The 14829-nt window shown below is 40.0% G+C and overlaps 1 protein-coding gene across 1 annotated transcript; it reads left to right on the top strand.

The window, feature by feature from the left end:
- The first annotated feature begins 2286 nt into the window (after positions 1 to 2286).
- TCF24 (transcription factor 24) lies at positions 2287 to 14081 on the top strand. The gene is made up of 3 exons (XM_020811241.3): positions 2287 to 2503; positions 7455 to 7840; positions 12937 to 14081. Exons 2-3 carry the CDS (start codon positions 7469 to 7471, stop codon positions 13048 to 13050), a joined length of 486 nt encoding a protein of 161 aa, XP_020666900.1. The 5' UTR covers positions 2287 to 2503; positions 7455 to 7468; the 3' UTR covers positions 13051 to 14081.
- Positions 14082 to 14829: the final 748 nt, after the last annotated feature.

Below are 14829 nucleotides of genomic sequence, written 5' to 3'. Positions count from 1 at the left end.
CCCTGCATTCATCCATCAGTAGGGTGCCAACATGAATTTGATCAAACTCTGGGAGACAGTGGAAGACAGGAGAGCCTGGCGTGCTCTGGTCCATGGGGTCACGAAGAATCGGACACGACTTAATGACTGAACAACAACAGGGTGCTGCTGAAGGCCACCATGTCAGTTATCTGTTGAAGTAATATGGGTGACCAGTTCCCCCAAAGATGAGTGTATAGTTTTCAGAAAGCTTCTTAGCTTTCCTTCACTGCCATTATAATCACTTGTTGTGGGTGGGAAACTAAACCTTAGACCCTCTAGCAACTTTAGACTTTACCTCCAGAGGTTCCAGCCATTATGGTCAACAATAAGATGTTACTGGTGCTGTGGCCCCAAACAGCTAGGAAACCAAAGGTTCCCAATGCTGATTTAGAGGCATAGAGGAATCTTACTTTCCAGCACAGTTGGTGAAGAAGAGCAGAGAGGAGGATGAAATATTGTGGCACCTAAAAGTCTAACAGATTTGCTTCCATGTGAGCTTTTGTGGATCAAACCACCTTCCTCAGAGACACTGCAGCTGTCCTTCATTCTCAGTTCAATAAATACTGTACAGTATATTTCTTTTTTCATGTGATAACCCTTAATGTGACTGCCGACCAAGGGGAGATGAGAGTTCTGAGAACATACTATACTGCATTTCAAAATTAATTAAGTGATGGAGCAAAGCTTACTGAGACAACCACAAGAGATTGTTGGCATCTGAAAATCATCCAGATGAATGTGGCTGAGCAGAACTTGTCCCATGACACTGGACTGCCTGAGACAGATAGCACCCACATATATAGATAAGCTGATTGCACTGACAGCTGTCTTTTCTTTAAATATAAGCAAATACATTAGAGCCTCCTGTTCACTTGGACTAGTAGCCATATGCAGTCTTTCCAGATAAAGGTCACCTTTGATAAAGAATTGTCACTTTGATTTTTTTACTGCCAGGGATAGGGAGCGGTCTGCATAGGACCTTCCCTCAATGACAAAAATAACAGGGCTAATTTAGCATACAGAGCATCTTGACTTGGACTGGTAGGGATGTGCTGCTGGAAGATGGATTATGGAATTAAGTCCAAGCCAAGAAACTCCTGCAGTGGCTTGATGAAAAACAGAAAATCCTCTGGAATGAGCAGTCCTGATTAAACACATTTACCTGGTAGCTTCACATGTTTGTTGGGCTGTGAACCCTGAAATCCCACTGACTGCAGTGGAGCTTTGCCAAACATTTTTGATGGGGCATTACCTATGTTGTAAACCATCAACAGCCATTCACAATTCTTGGGAGCAACGCTGCCAATGATTATTTAACATGTAACAAACTCCATGGTCAACCTTATGGGAACTGAGGGAAGTTACTATTAGGAGGGAGTAAATCTCCCTCATCTTCCATCTGGGGCAACAGTTTGATTAATGACACACGCACCCTACTTGAAATGCTCCGCTAAGAGTAGCACTTAATTTACAAAATCAAGATTCCCTGGAATGAAACATGATCGTGACCTTACATAGCTGGAGAGAAATGCCTAGGATGGTCAGTTACATATTGCTGACAATGATGTAAATTCAGAAGCCATCGGAGATGGGGAAAGTTATTGCTTTTGGATGACAGCTCTGAAATACCTTGGAATCGCTAGAGCATTCCAGGAATCGAAGAAAGTAACATTTCCCATCTCCAGAAATAATTACTACAATTTAAAAAGAGATACACTCTGGCTTGTCCAACTGGGACGCTTGTGATGGGGCAAAGAATATCCCCAGTGGTCCTCACAGTTCATGGGCAGCATCCTCCCTTATGTTTGATCTTAGCCAGCCTTTCCACAACCAATGCCTTCAAGTAGAGGACTGAACTTCCTTCAACTAGATCAGGGCTTCCCAGGTTTGGATAACCCAGGAGTTCTCGAACTGTAACTGCCAGAAATTGCAGCCAGCATAGCTGAGGGTTAAATCTGGGAACTGCTATGCAAAACCTGGGTTACCCAAGTTCTGAACTAGAACACTGCCCTCTTAAAGGAGGATACATGACCCTGAAAATGCACTGTGCAGTGCTTTTCATCGGAGGGGCCAGCCTGGGCCTTGAAGACGGATTATTGAGTTAAATCTCAGGAAACTCTCACCGCGGCTGGTGTTAAACTTTCTGGTCAGGCTCAAGAGGCACCGGTGGAAGGAAGAGGGAATGGGGCGAGGTCTCCCCTCTGCAACCAGCCGACAGCAGCAGCGCCGCTGGCCCTCTAAAGCAGCCTCCCTCCAGCTTTGGTCCCGCAGGGGGAAGAGTTGGAGAGCGCCAGGAAGGCCAGGGGGCGACGCGAGAGGAGGAGCCGCGGCCGCGGCAGACGAGGCGGAGGTGAGCGCACTCCGGCGAGTCCTATAAAAGCGCAGAGGCTTCTTCACTCCCTCCACTGTGGGGTGGATCGGTGCTGGCCGGGCCGTCTCTCGCTCTCCGTGTGCGTCCCTTGTGGGAAACCCAGAAGCTGAAGTAAGTTCTCTCTCATGCAACTTTCTAGCCTCCCTCTTTCCAAATAGCCCCTTGGTATGAAACTTTGCGCTCTGTTCCTAACAGCGCATCTTGTCTAATTTCTTTTTCTGCCCCCCCCCTTCCCGTTTTCTTATTCTTTCTTTTTAACGATTTATGCTCCCTCTTTGGATCTAGAGATCCCCTCAGGCAGCTTGCAATTTGTTGTAAATCGTGAAAACAAAGATCTGCATATAGGATCTGGTCAGTGGGAAATCATGTCGCAATTTTTGTCCCTTGGAAACTCAATGTGATAAGTCGCTCGCAATGTTAGCTTCCATGGCAGCGATGAGAAACTTTAAGCAAGCCCTGAAAACGGGTTAGTTGAACCTTCAGAAGCCAAGGGCGAAAAAGAAAGAACTTAAAGATGATCGAGTGGTGCGTCTCTAATCACATTATCCTACTGAGAGATACGCAGGGGCTGTATAGCGAGGTCTGTCTACCGTTTCAGCGCATTGGTTGCTGTGAAGTTTGTGCCCTTGGCTTCTGTTAGGTAGGATTCCGAACTTCAAATGAAGGTTGCAACTTTTTGAGGTTTTGAAACAGGGATTGCTTCTTTTCATAGTCCTTTCATTTGTTTAGAAGATGGAGGCAGTGCATGTTTCCTTCTGCAGTTTTTGTAGCAGACTCAAAACAGCAGGCTTCAGCCTTTCCTAACCTGGTGACTTCCAAAGGTGTGGGATTGTACGTGCCATCCTCTCCCTGCTGACCGCACTGGTTGGCTTTAGGATGGCAAGCACTCCGATTTACAACGGACTGTTCCGTGTAGCCGACGGGGTGAATAATTAGGGTTTAAAAAAAAACAGCGTGGAGAAAATGGTTTGTTTTGTTTTGTTGAGCTCTCTTACTAGAGGAGCATTCTAATTCTCCGCATATGCTTGTTTGTGCCCTGATGATGTAGCTATGTACAAATTGTACATAGGAGACAAAATTGGTTTCAAGGGGCTGTACCTTGGACAAGCTGCCCAGTAAAATAGACAAAAATAAAAAGTGGATATATCTGGAAATACTGTTTTGTGCAGAGATCCGCTTTGAGTGGAAAACTAATAGTTTTACTACTGTAGATTAACAGGGCTACCCCCTCTGGCATTCATCCCAGGGAGACAGCAATAGGAGACTAAGTCAAAAATGCAGGTCAGTGAATAAAACAAGAAATCCTTTCCCACTCTAAAGGTGGAGAGACTTATTCATTCCCTGGCATATGCCTTTGTGGGATACAGTGGGCCCACTGATTCTGTAACTAAGGCAGATGGCTTTGGCCTGTGAAATCTTGGGCCACAATAAATGTCTTCCAGTGCAAGTTATGTATATTTACTCAAAGCAGAAGTAAATCCATCTAAGTTATGTGGGTTTTTTTTGTATACCCAAAAGACCTGTGTAAGTGTGTGTAACAATGGCAACTTCACTGATCCCATCCCATTCTTATGATTAAATAGAATAATTCAAATAAATTATACAGGATGTATAATCGATTGCAAAGCCAATTTAACACTTTAATATTTTAACATTTCTGTTAGTCCTCGTTGACTAATTATTTAAGTGCTGTGTAGTGATCCTGAAAGCCCAATAATATATTGACTTGGAGATAATAAAATTTGAAAGCTCAAGCAATTCTATGTCTCCCACTGCACAGAATCTTTACATATCGCAATCAAAAGTTTACCATCCACTCAAATGTTTTCATTGGTAAAGGAAATAATATTCCTGTTACTGCTCAAGTAACAACTTGTGATATTGGAGGATGCACAACTTATATATTTTGCTTGCTTTAGTCTTGTCGAAGGATGGACCGCAAAAGAGACAAATGCTAATACATTAAATGTGAGAAATATTTAATCTTTCTAACTAAATGCAAGCACGGAATAATCATCCCCAGGGGTCTTCAAGAACCCATTAAAGTCTATTTACCACAATGAGAACAGTGACAAACTGTCTTTCCAGAAAACTACTGAACTGTCTGTTCAGTGTTCTTTAGAACAAACAGAAGAAATATCCATATGGAAATCTCTGGTGTGGAAACTTTCATCAGGACAAAACTGTCCACACATCTCTAACTATTAATCTACCTTTAATTATCTGAATGCAATCTTGCTAGAGTGAAGGAAGGAAAAATTAACACGGCTACTGACTACATTACCTTTATAGCATTAAATATACACATTCTATGGCAATACAGCAGGCATGTAATGTTAGCAGAGCAGAGAGCAAGTGAAATTCAACATCTAGTCAAGTGTAATTGGGAAAACCCCAAATAAAAGTGAAGGAGATAAAACTTGAAAGGAAAAATATAGAAGCATATAAAAACAAAAGATAGAGAATTGCAATGCATAGATTCCTTCTGACAGTAGCAAAGGTGCTGAATCTTAGACTGCTCACTGGAATCTTAGGAACCACCATCCTTGATTTCATGGTGACTACTTCTAAATAGATCTTGAGGACATCATTAAAAGGTACGACTGCAAACTTACACTGCACATGATGGATTAAATATTCCACCTATATATTTTTTAAAAAATCCATTATGTCTATACAAGTATTTTTTGTAGGAGTGCCTGTGCCTCTCCTAAATATGATTTGTCTGTCCAGGCGGTAGAGGACAGTCTGACACAACAGAAACAGCAAAAGAAACCTGTGGCTGCATGTGTGGTTTTTATCTGTGTGAACATAACACTTTGTTGGATTGCAGCCAATATGTTTGCGTTGCTGCAATGGTCTGAAAAGTGCTGAATGTTGACATTCATAGGTGAATGTTGACAATCCCAGATGAATTTTGAGAATTTTAAAAAATGGAGAGATACAACAGAAGTGGTTGACAGTTGTCTAAATGTAAATGTCCATTTGCACTTCCCTAAAAGGCGGGGGAATGGATATCTGTCGCTGGAATTCACAGAATAAGTTACAGACCACCACATTTCAAAGAAAGTATGGAGCAGAGACAGAGCAGAGCTTATTGCCTAACTATAGATCATTGCAAAACCAACAATGAAGAACTGAAAATGACACAGTTACAGATTGATAATGAACAAAATATATACTTCCATGTGGAGCCAAGAACTGGACTCATCCATGAACTTATATAAGCATTTGCAAAACACGGACATCCTTTACACAAGAAACGATTATTTAATTCTGAACTATTGTGTACATTTATGAGGCAATTGTGTATGTTTTCAGTCAGGAGCAAGTCCCTTTTATATTCAGCAATAGGGCTTATTCCCCAGAAAGTGGATCAAAGATCACAGATCAAAATCAGAGCTGGCCTAAACTAATACCAGAAAAGAAACCATACAGAGAGCATAATTCCCCCCATTCCTGGCCTCCCTTTAGCCTGTATGCCCCTTTCCTTTCATTTTGAGATTGCAGCAAAAGTACCAATTCATTTAATATAGATCAAGAAAGAGGACTACAACGGCAGAGAACTTTGGAGGAATGCACTCCTTCCCTGTCACAGCCACTTTGTCAACATTCACACATCAGATACAAAAAAGTTCATGGTTGATTAGCATTGCTAGAGTTTACATGGACTTAAAAATAATTTAAGCTTGCTCTGTTTAAAATGTTTCATCTATAAATCATCCTCAGGTTTCTTTATCAAAAGGTGCTGCTGGATATGCTTGTATGGAATGTGAGCTTATGATATAGAAGGTACCTAAGCCAGCATCAGCTTTAATAATGTATTGTATCTATGCACAGCAAAAATGATCCAGCAAAAAACCCTAGTCATGATTAGTTCTCATTTTGTTGGATTTAAACAGTATTCACTGTATTAACTGTTATGGAGGCTGTTGAAACCGAAATTATTTGTGTCTAGTGCCAGACATTGTTTGTGTCTATTTATTTATATAGTACCAGTTGTTTATTCAAATTAGTCACCAAAACAAAACAGGAACAAGTACAGTATTTACATTTCCTATGAAAAATGAAACAAAACTTTTTTTATCCCTACTGAAATGCTTTAAAAATCAGCACTATTTATGTCATAGGTCAAATTTATTATATCTTTCCTTGAGGGGGAAAAGATCAAATAAATTGGATTATAACTAATCATGTAATTTTAATCTTTCAAGGTAATATTTTGTTGGTTCCAATGGAGAAACTAATTTAATATTGCCCAGGGACCCTAATTCTAAACATATCTAGTCAGATGGAAGTCCCATTGTTACTCAGTGTGGTGTAGTCATATAGTAATGGACTAGGACTCAGAAGGCCTGGCTTCAAATCCCTGCTCAGCCATGGAAAATCATGAGGGTGTGGCTCTGGTAAAACCACTTGTTAAATGTCACACTTACCTTCAAAGCCCTATTAGGCTCACAACTTAATTGATCCAACTTAATAGCACATAGCAACGAGTCCCATTGGTTTTATTAGGTAACCATTTCATAGGCACTCGGAGGTGTGTTTATGATTACAGCCTAAACACATAACATGTTCAGGTTTGCATCTTATTTAATAATTGTTTTTTAGGCCAGTTATTCTTTTTTAAAAAAAGTTATTTAGAACTCTGACCAATGCCGTGAGCACATTTCTTGGTTTCGCTCATGGCACATACTGTACTTTTCCAGATCTACAGTACATGTTTAAGACAAATGATTCAGATTTAATGTTAGCCCAATGATTCCATGTTAAAACAATAACCAAAGACTGAGATTTAACTGAGGGTAGCTAAGGAAATTGGACTGAAGAGTTTCTAACTATAAAACACTTCTGTGTGCTGAAAACGGATGCAGAAGTACAAGCAATCGGATTGGTTCAAAATAGTAAACAAAGGTTGGAAAAGTTATTTGTTTGGAACACAAGAAGCTATGTTGACTACGGGATTCTGGGAGCAGAAGTAAAAAAATTGTTTCAACTTCTGATGGTGACAGTAATCCATCAAAATGTTCCTCCTTATTTTAAGAGTCTTTGTTGATTGTAGGTTCATCTGCACCAATGGACTACAGAAATGTGTCTGACAACTGCAAGGAGCTTCCTCTGGCCTGCTCTGATGCCAGCTCTCTGCCATCTTCCATATCTGGTACTGATTCTTTGGCTGGACAACGAACTGGGAGCACCCTGGGGAGACCAGCAGCTGCAAATGCCGCCCGAGAGCGTAGCCGTGTGCAGACTCTCCGCCATGCCTTCTTGGAGCTCCAGAGAACCCTTCCCTCTGTGCCCCCTGATACTAAGCTTTCGAAGTTGGATGTGCTCCTTCTGGCTACCACCTACATTGCACATCTAACCCGCAGCCTGCAGGATGAAGAAGAATTACCTGGGGAAGCCTTGGGCACACTGAGAGGAGATGGCTACCTGCACCCTGTGAAGGTGAGCAGTGTAAAAATAAAGCAATTTTTTCCCCTCTTACTTGGCCAAACTGAATGAGGGTATGAAATCTTTTGAATTCTACAAAAGTCGTCTTCAGAAGAATTTCCATAGTTAGGTTGCAACTACACAGCAGGGAAAATAGTTATGGTTGTGATTTGCACCAATGGAACTCAGGTTTGCCAGAGTGAAATCACTGTAGCCATATAGATTTGGAGGAGTGAGCAGGGGCAGAGGCAGATTTATGTGGGTAACCCATAATCTCCCTCCTGCATTCAAGTTTGCAAGTACTGTAGTTGCTCCTGTCTGTTCCCCCGCACACACCTGCTGCCACACTGCTTTCAGATGTACCCCACTTCCCTCTCCTGGCAATCCGTTGTTGCCTGGAGAAAAAGTCACACTCATTCTGGCTGACTGGCAGGGAAGGCTGGATGATCTGTTGAGCTTGTTCTATGGGCAGGGCAGCAGCTACAGAAGAAGCTGCCTTAACAAGATGCCAACAAGTGCTAATGTGACAGTTTTTACTTTTTTTAATTGTTCTCTAAGTGCTCTAGCAAAGCTCTGTTCCAGTGCTGAACCCCCTTTCCCCCCAAAGCAATGGTTTGAAGTCAAGGGACACTTGGCTGAGGAGAACAAACACCCGGCAAGCACCTCTTTGTTTTATATCAGGCAATCACACTAGGAGAAAGTGGACAAAAGTAATATCAAACTGATCACCAGAAAGTTATTTAAAACTCTGTTGTTTAGAACCCTGCTCAAAAACTGTTCCACAATGGATATAGTATATGCTAATTCAAATTCCTCAGTGCCCAATCTGATGTAAATTGCAGGTGAATGGCCAGTGTAGTCATGGCCTCACCTGCATACCAAGATGCTGTCCATACCAAGATACTGTCCTATGACATGTCTGAAGCACTGCTTGTTTGAAATAAGTTGAAAGCAGAGATGGGAACCTTAATTTTTTTAAAAAATCTACAACTCATAGAATCCTAGAGCCAGCAGAATTGGTTGCTATGGGATTCTGGGACTTAACAGCCTAGAAAACAAGCATCACCCATTCCTGATTGAAAATATGTCTCTTATTGGGTTTCTGTGTGGCACTTAATATAATGTCTTTAACACAACAATTTCATCTTGCCCCTCCCCAGAAATGGGAAAATTACTTCTTTGGACTATAAACCCCAGAGTTGTTGATGGGATTCTGATAGTTATAGAGACAAAAATAACTTTTTGGCAGTTGTAGTCCAAAAACTAACTGGATGAGATTTTGGGTCTGCCAGGTCCGAGATCTTAAATCTCATTCAGAATGAAGGAATCTACTCCCTACAAAGTATGTTTTGGATTCCAGCCATAAATCAGGAAAAGCTTTTCAAAAGTTTGTATATTAAAGTGACACTAGCTTCTCCTCCTATCAGCGATTTAATTGTTAGTTTCCTACGTTAGTAGCACTATGTTGGGAGGGAGCTAACTGAGGATATTACTAATTAAAGGCTGCTCATAAGACAGAGGAGCTGTTTTAAGCTTCACATTGTGGACAGACCTTACTAGACCTTTAATTAGTTGCTTCCTACTCTCATTCTAACAACTGTGGCACCTGTATAACCAACATTTATTATAGCATGGGTTTTTGAGGATTACAATCTGCAAAGCTCATGCTAAGAAAACTCTGTGGACCTAAAGGAAGTCTGTTAGTCTTAAAGAGGAAACAGATGTTGGAAGAAGCCCATGACTAGAAGAAGGAAATTCTTAACTAACATGAAAATCTGAGTAGCACAACGAAAGCGTCTTTCATCTTGACATTATAGATTTTGCTTTGTTTGCTGATTGGTCTTCAGGATTTGAGCATGGAATCCTTTTGAAGACTAATTTCACAAATTTGGAAAGGCTGCTTCAGGGTGCAACTAGACAGTCCTGCTAGATTGGGCTGGATCGGGCTAAACAGGGTCATTTTGAGATGAGATATGCTATTTGGGGTTTTCCTTGCATACAGATATAAGTATTGGGTGGTTTTGGGATAGGAAACCACACTGTACGCCAAAGCTACCATGACACTTCCTGGCTCTAAAGAACTTCAGGTGAGACTTCTTCTTCGTCCCATCACCATCACAGGGCCTCTAAAGGTCTTCTCTATGGCTGCTCCTAGGTTGTGGAATGCTCTCCTTAGGTTAGTCTCCTCCCTTTTATTCTTCCACTGACAATTGAAGACCCACTTCTTCAGGCAGGCTTTTGATAACCATAGCTGAATCCCAGATTCTGGCTTTTAATGTAATCATTTAATGTATTTTAATTACTATTGTAATTTAATTGTTTTTAAAGTATAATGTATCATTTTTTAAAAATTTTACTTGTTTTAATGTTGTGAGCTGCCTTGATTCCTTTCATTAGGAGAAAGGCAACCTACAAATGATACACAAGCAAGCAAGCAAATAAATAAATACATTTCTCCACTGCATTCTCTTTTCTCTCCCTCTCCATAGGGAGCAGGGGAAAACTGCAGTTTTTAAAATAATTTATAGGTCTGGCTTGGCACCAAGTGGAGGAAAGCTGGGAATAATTGTTAAGCTGTATGCCAATGAGTCAGCTTGCCACCAAGTGCTGCATTGCAGGACTTTTAAATAAAAACCAAACAGCAACAGAAATATCCTCCTCCACCTCCTCTTCTGTCTTCCCGTCCACAGAAAGTTGGATTTAAAAAACTTTTTAACTTTATTGATGGGTGCCATTGGTTCAGTCCTAATGATCGCACATGCCAGAACCAAACCAAAATGGAGCAATCCTACTTGTTCTTAAAAAAAAAAAAAACAGCCCTGCCAGGGACCGAAAAGGGTATGGGTATGCATGGATAATGACCAGACTGGTTCACGATTACCAGAATGTTGTGTGGTGACCAAAAAATTAAGTGAACCATGCTGTTCCCAAAGGACTCCAAACTGTAAGATAAAGTACTTCTTATTGCTCCTTCAGTCTCCTCTGCAACCCTAAGATGCTCTTGGCCTTAATTACAGACTATTTACAATGTCTGATTTCTGGCCTTAGAGATGTCACAAGTCTTTGTTCTTTTGTCCACTGGTATTGTTGAAGGTAGCCATTTCTTTTCTTTTTTCTTTTTTTTTTTTTTGATGGAATTGCAATTAATTTTTTCAACAAATAAGATGATGGAAGCCAAGGTCTACATGTGAAAAACAGTGTATTTCCCATAGGTTGCCATTTCTTCTCCACCAAAGGAGAAGCACACTATCCTCCAACAGGCTGCTGTGGTACTCTTGGCACTAAAACTACTAGTTATGTCTCTGGAAATGGTAAACCACCTCTGAGTACTTTTTACCTTGAAAACTCTGTGGGAGTCACTATATCTTAGAATCAACTTGAAGACAATTAATTGATTACATGGATAAAGAATTGGAGCCTACATATGTTCTTGTTTATTTATAACATTTTATGACGGCATCTTACATCCAATCAGCTAAAAATAGTTTTTCCTCAGTCTTACAATAAAAATAAAAAAGGCACAGCATAAAACAAAAGATGGACACAGAGAAAAGTGGGAAATTTTCTAAATGTGCTTGCCTTGACCACAATCTATAAATGCAAAATGTTATTTTAAAAATTATATTAAGGCTTCTTCCTGCTCAAGGTGTTTTGGACAATGTGGTCTATATGTCTATTTGGTCCTTAGTTTCTGATCTTATCCTCCATCTTTGCCATCTTTCACTTACTTGCAAGCTTCTTACAAAAACATATTTGAAAAATAAATTTTATGTATACATCTGTGTACTAGTTGGTTGGACAGCTCAGTGGTTTAGGTATCTTGCTGCAGAGCTAGAAGTTCAATTCCTCATTTTGCCTCCTGAGAGAAGAGCCACCCCATGTAGCCTTGGGCAAGCTGTACAGTCCCAGGGCAACCTCAGAAGAAGGGAATGGTAAACCACTTCTGAGTATTCTCTACCTGAAAAACGTTGAAAAGAGCCTCCATGAGTCAGAACTGACTTGAGGGCACTTGATGATTATTATTGATTAATCTGTGTAACAGCACAGAAAAAGCAACAAATATAAGACAATGAAATTTACTAGATTTGATGTTTTTCAGGCAGTTAATAATTGTAATAAAGAGACATGGGGCATGTAGTCCATACTGGGAAATTGGAGAGATTTGAAATAGGGCTTCTTTAATCTTTTGCTTCCCTGCTAGACTCCCATTGTGGATTTGGACTAGTATATTGTTGCCTGAACATGGAGCAAGAAGGTTGTCTTTAAGTGTTGCTACTCCTGCTCCAGCAGATTCCTTGTGTGCCTGTTCTTGCAGCGGTTCCAAGACTGGTCACACATTCAGTTATGCAGTGGTCAACCTGTCAGAGTGGAGCAGCTGCTTTTGCTACTTCCCTTGCACTTCACTCTCAGGCAATAGGATACTAGCCTGGGGTTCTATGCCTGCTATTTGCATCGGAACAAAGATGTTCAGTCATAACCATGAATGGCAGAGATTGGAAAAGGTATGTTTGGGAAACAACTTCCAGAACTGTCAAGCCAGCATGGGAGTTATAGTCCACCAAAGCAACTATTCTGAGCAGGTGGGATCCAGGGAATAGCACATGGTGACCCCCAATCCATCCAAGTTAAGATGCAAAGCACCTAGAGCCAACAAGTTATTTTGACAGCTGAAGGCATAAAACACCTCTCCCCATCTCTACCAGAAAAAAAAATAGAAGCTACCATTTGATGCCCTCTCTGAAGGCAAATGTTTCAAGTGTGTCTAATGATACAGTCAGTCATGTAAGGGTGCCCTAATCCCTACCAGACCACCACAAAGCCAAAGGACTAAAACCTTAACTTTCATCAGATTTTCAGTTTTGATTGGATACCATGTCTAACCAGTCACACAAATGCTAATTGCATGAACAGTGTCATGTCTAGTTTAGCTTAAAGAAAAAAAAGTTGTATTAATGTCTGGTGCTATTCCATGATTTGTTCCATAATACAGTGGGTTACTACTGTTAAAATACAGCAGATATTTTCCTCACGGTAGTTTCAATAATCTTTTATGCATTTGAATCATAAGTAATGCCAATCTACTTTTCACTTTTGTATACATTGTCTTACAGAAATGGCCAATGCGATCACGGTTATACATTGGAGCTTCTGGACAATTTTTGAGTCACTCTCTGCAAACAGAAAGTACAAATCAAGGAGAAACCTCTACAAATTTACAAATGTAATCATGTATTTTTCCCCCTTCTTGCATACTGTTGTATTTATTATGCCAGATATATTTAAATTCAAGTACATTTTCCAACATTTATGATGTGACTGCAACTGACAGTATCAGGAATAAGTGGGCATATTGAAATATAAAGGTTATTCATACATTTTACATTGATTAATTTTAATAACCATCCCTTCTCTGATATCTCCCACTTACTAAACTTTATTTTCAGGCTGATCAACCACATTCACAGAATTCAATGTACCAACTGCAATGAATAATTTGTATATATAGATTTTCCACTTTATTACTTGTGATATATATTACAATCTTTTGTTACCCTCATCGGTAGCAGTGCAATCTTGGTTTGTTTGTGGTGTGGCAGGGGTTGCCTCAAATTCCATACATTTCTGAAACAACAAAACATGCATTTCACTGTGCCACTGTTGTCCTAGTTGACCTTTTGGCTCATATTAGGTTGGATTATCTCATTTCTAAAGAAAGTAACCAAATGTAAATGGAACAGACCTTCAAAAAGCAATACAACAGACAATGTACAGAGGTTACAAGAACAAAGTTTCCAACTAAATTTTATTAGACATGTGGATTACTCCATGGAAGTTATTACTCCAGCTCTGACACCATAGTCAAGACAGTTTTGCCATTTTTCTAGCTGTGCACATGCACAGAGGTTTTTAAGAATTAAAGAAGAACCCTACTGAATCAGAAATAGTATCAATTAAGTCCACAGTCTTGTTTCCAACAAATTACAGTGGACCCTCGACTTACAGACGGCTCGACTTACAGACTTTTCGAGTTACAGACTTCTCTGGCTGCAAAATTTAGATTCGACTTGCAGCCAGAGAATCGACTTACAGACCAGAAAAAACCCAAAATGGAATAAAAATAGAATAAAAACCACTGGTTATGGGATTAATCGGTTTTCAGTGCATTGTAGGTCAATGGAGATTCGACTTACAGACTTTTCGACTTGCAGCCACCATTCCAATACGGATTAATTCCTTAAGTAGAGGGTCCACTGTATTTATTTAATACCAGTAAAAATTCCAAGCCTAACTTGGATTAGAATAAACCACAACCTTTTAAAAAAAGTTATGCAGTTATCAAATGCGGATACATTTTGCTTTCGCTATGTATGGCTGACACATACTCATGGTGAAAGGCATACAGTCTATGAGGGAGAGGTCTGCTCACTTCATGCTTGTACAGGGTGGGTGCTTCATAGAAGTGAGGAAGGGAGAGAAAACTCTTAGATTAATTCTCACCGGTTGCATACTGTATTAACTGTACATCTATGCGTTGATTAGGGATGTTTGCCACCTATTTATTGAAAATGGTATTGCAGGCTCCAATCATATGGCCATATTAAAATCAATGCATGTGAAGGAACAGAAAACTCCATCATGCTGCAAAGAACCTGGGATCTCTTTAGTATGTGCGCCAGATTTCAATTGCCTACATTTTATGATTTTGGAGCAATGGCTTTAACAGAAACACACATTCTTTTTTAGTATGTTAGATTGATTATTTTTAATATTCTAGTTGCCCTCTAGTCTTCCAGTGCTGGAAATCAGGTGGTCATATAGCACAATTATTAAAACTCACAAAGTAAATATATAAATAACTTTAAACATGGCAGTGCATAAAATACAGCAAAATAGCAGCTTTCAAATTCTCTGGAACTGTGCCAACTATAGTCCAAATCACTGAAGAAATAAAAATATATTATGGCTTGTCTTTCAATGACTGGACTGTGAAAATAGACTTAATA

The sequence above is a fragment of the Pogona vitticeps genome, chromosome 4 (assembly GCF_051106095.1).
Source record: "Pogona vitticeps strain Pit_001003342236 chromosome 4, PviZW2.1, whole genome shotgun sequence".
Lineage (NCBI taxonomy): Eukaryota > Metazoa > Chordata > Lepidosauria > Squamata > Agamidae > Pogona > Pogona vitticeps.
Note: the sequence above shows the minus strand (reverse complement) of the source record. Positions and strands in the feature narration are given on the sequence as shown.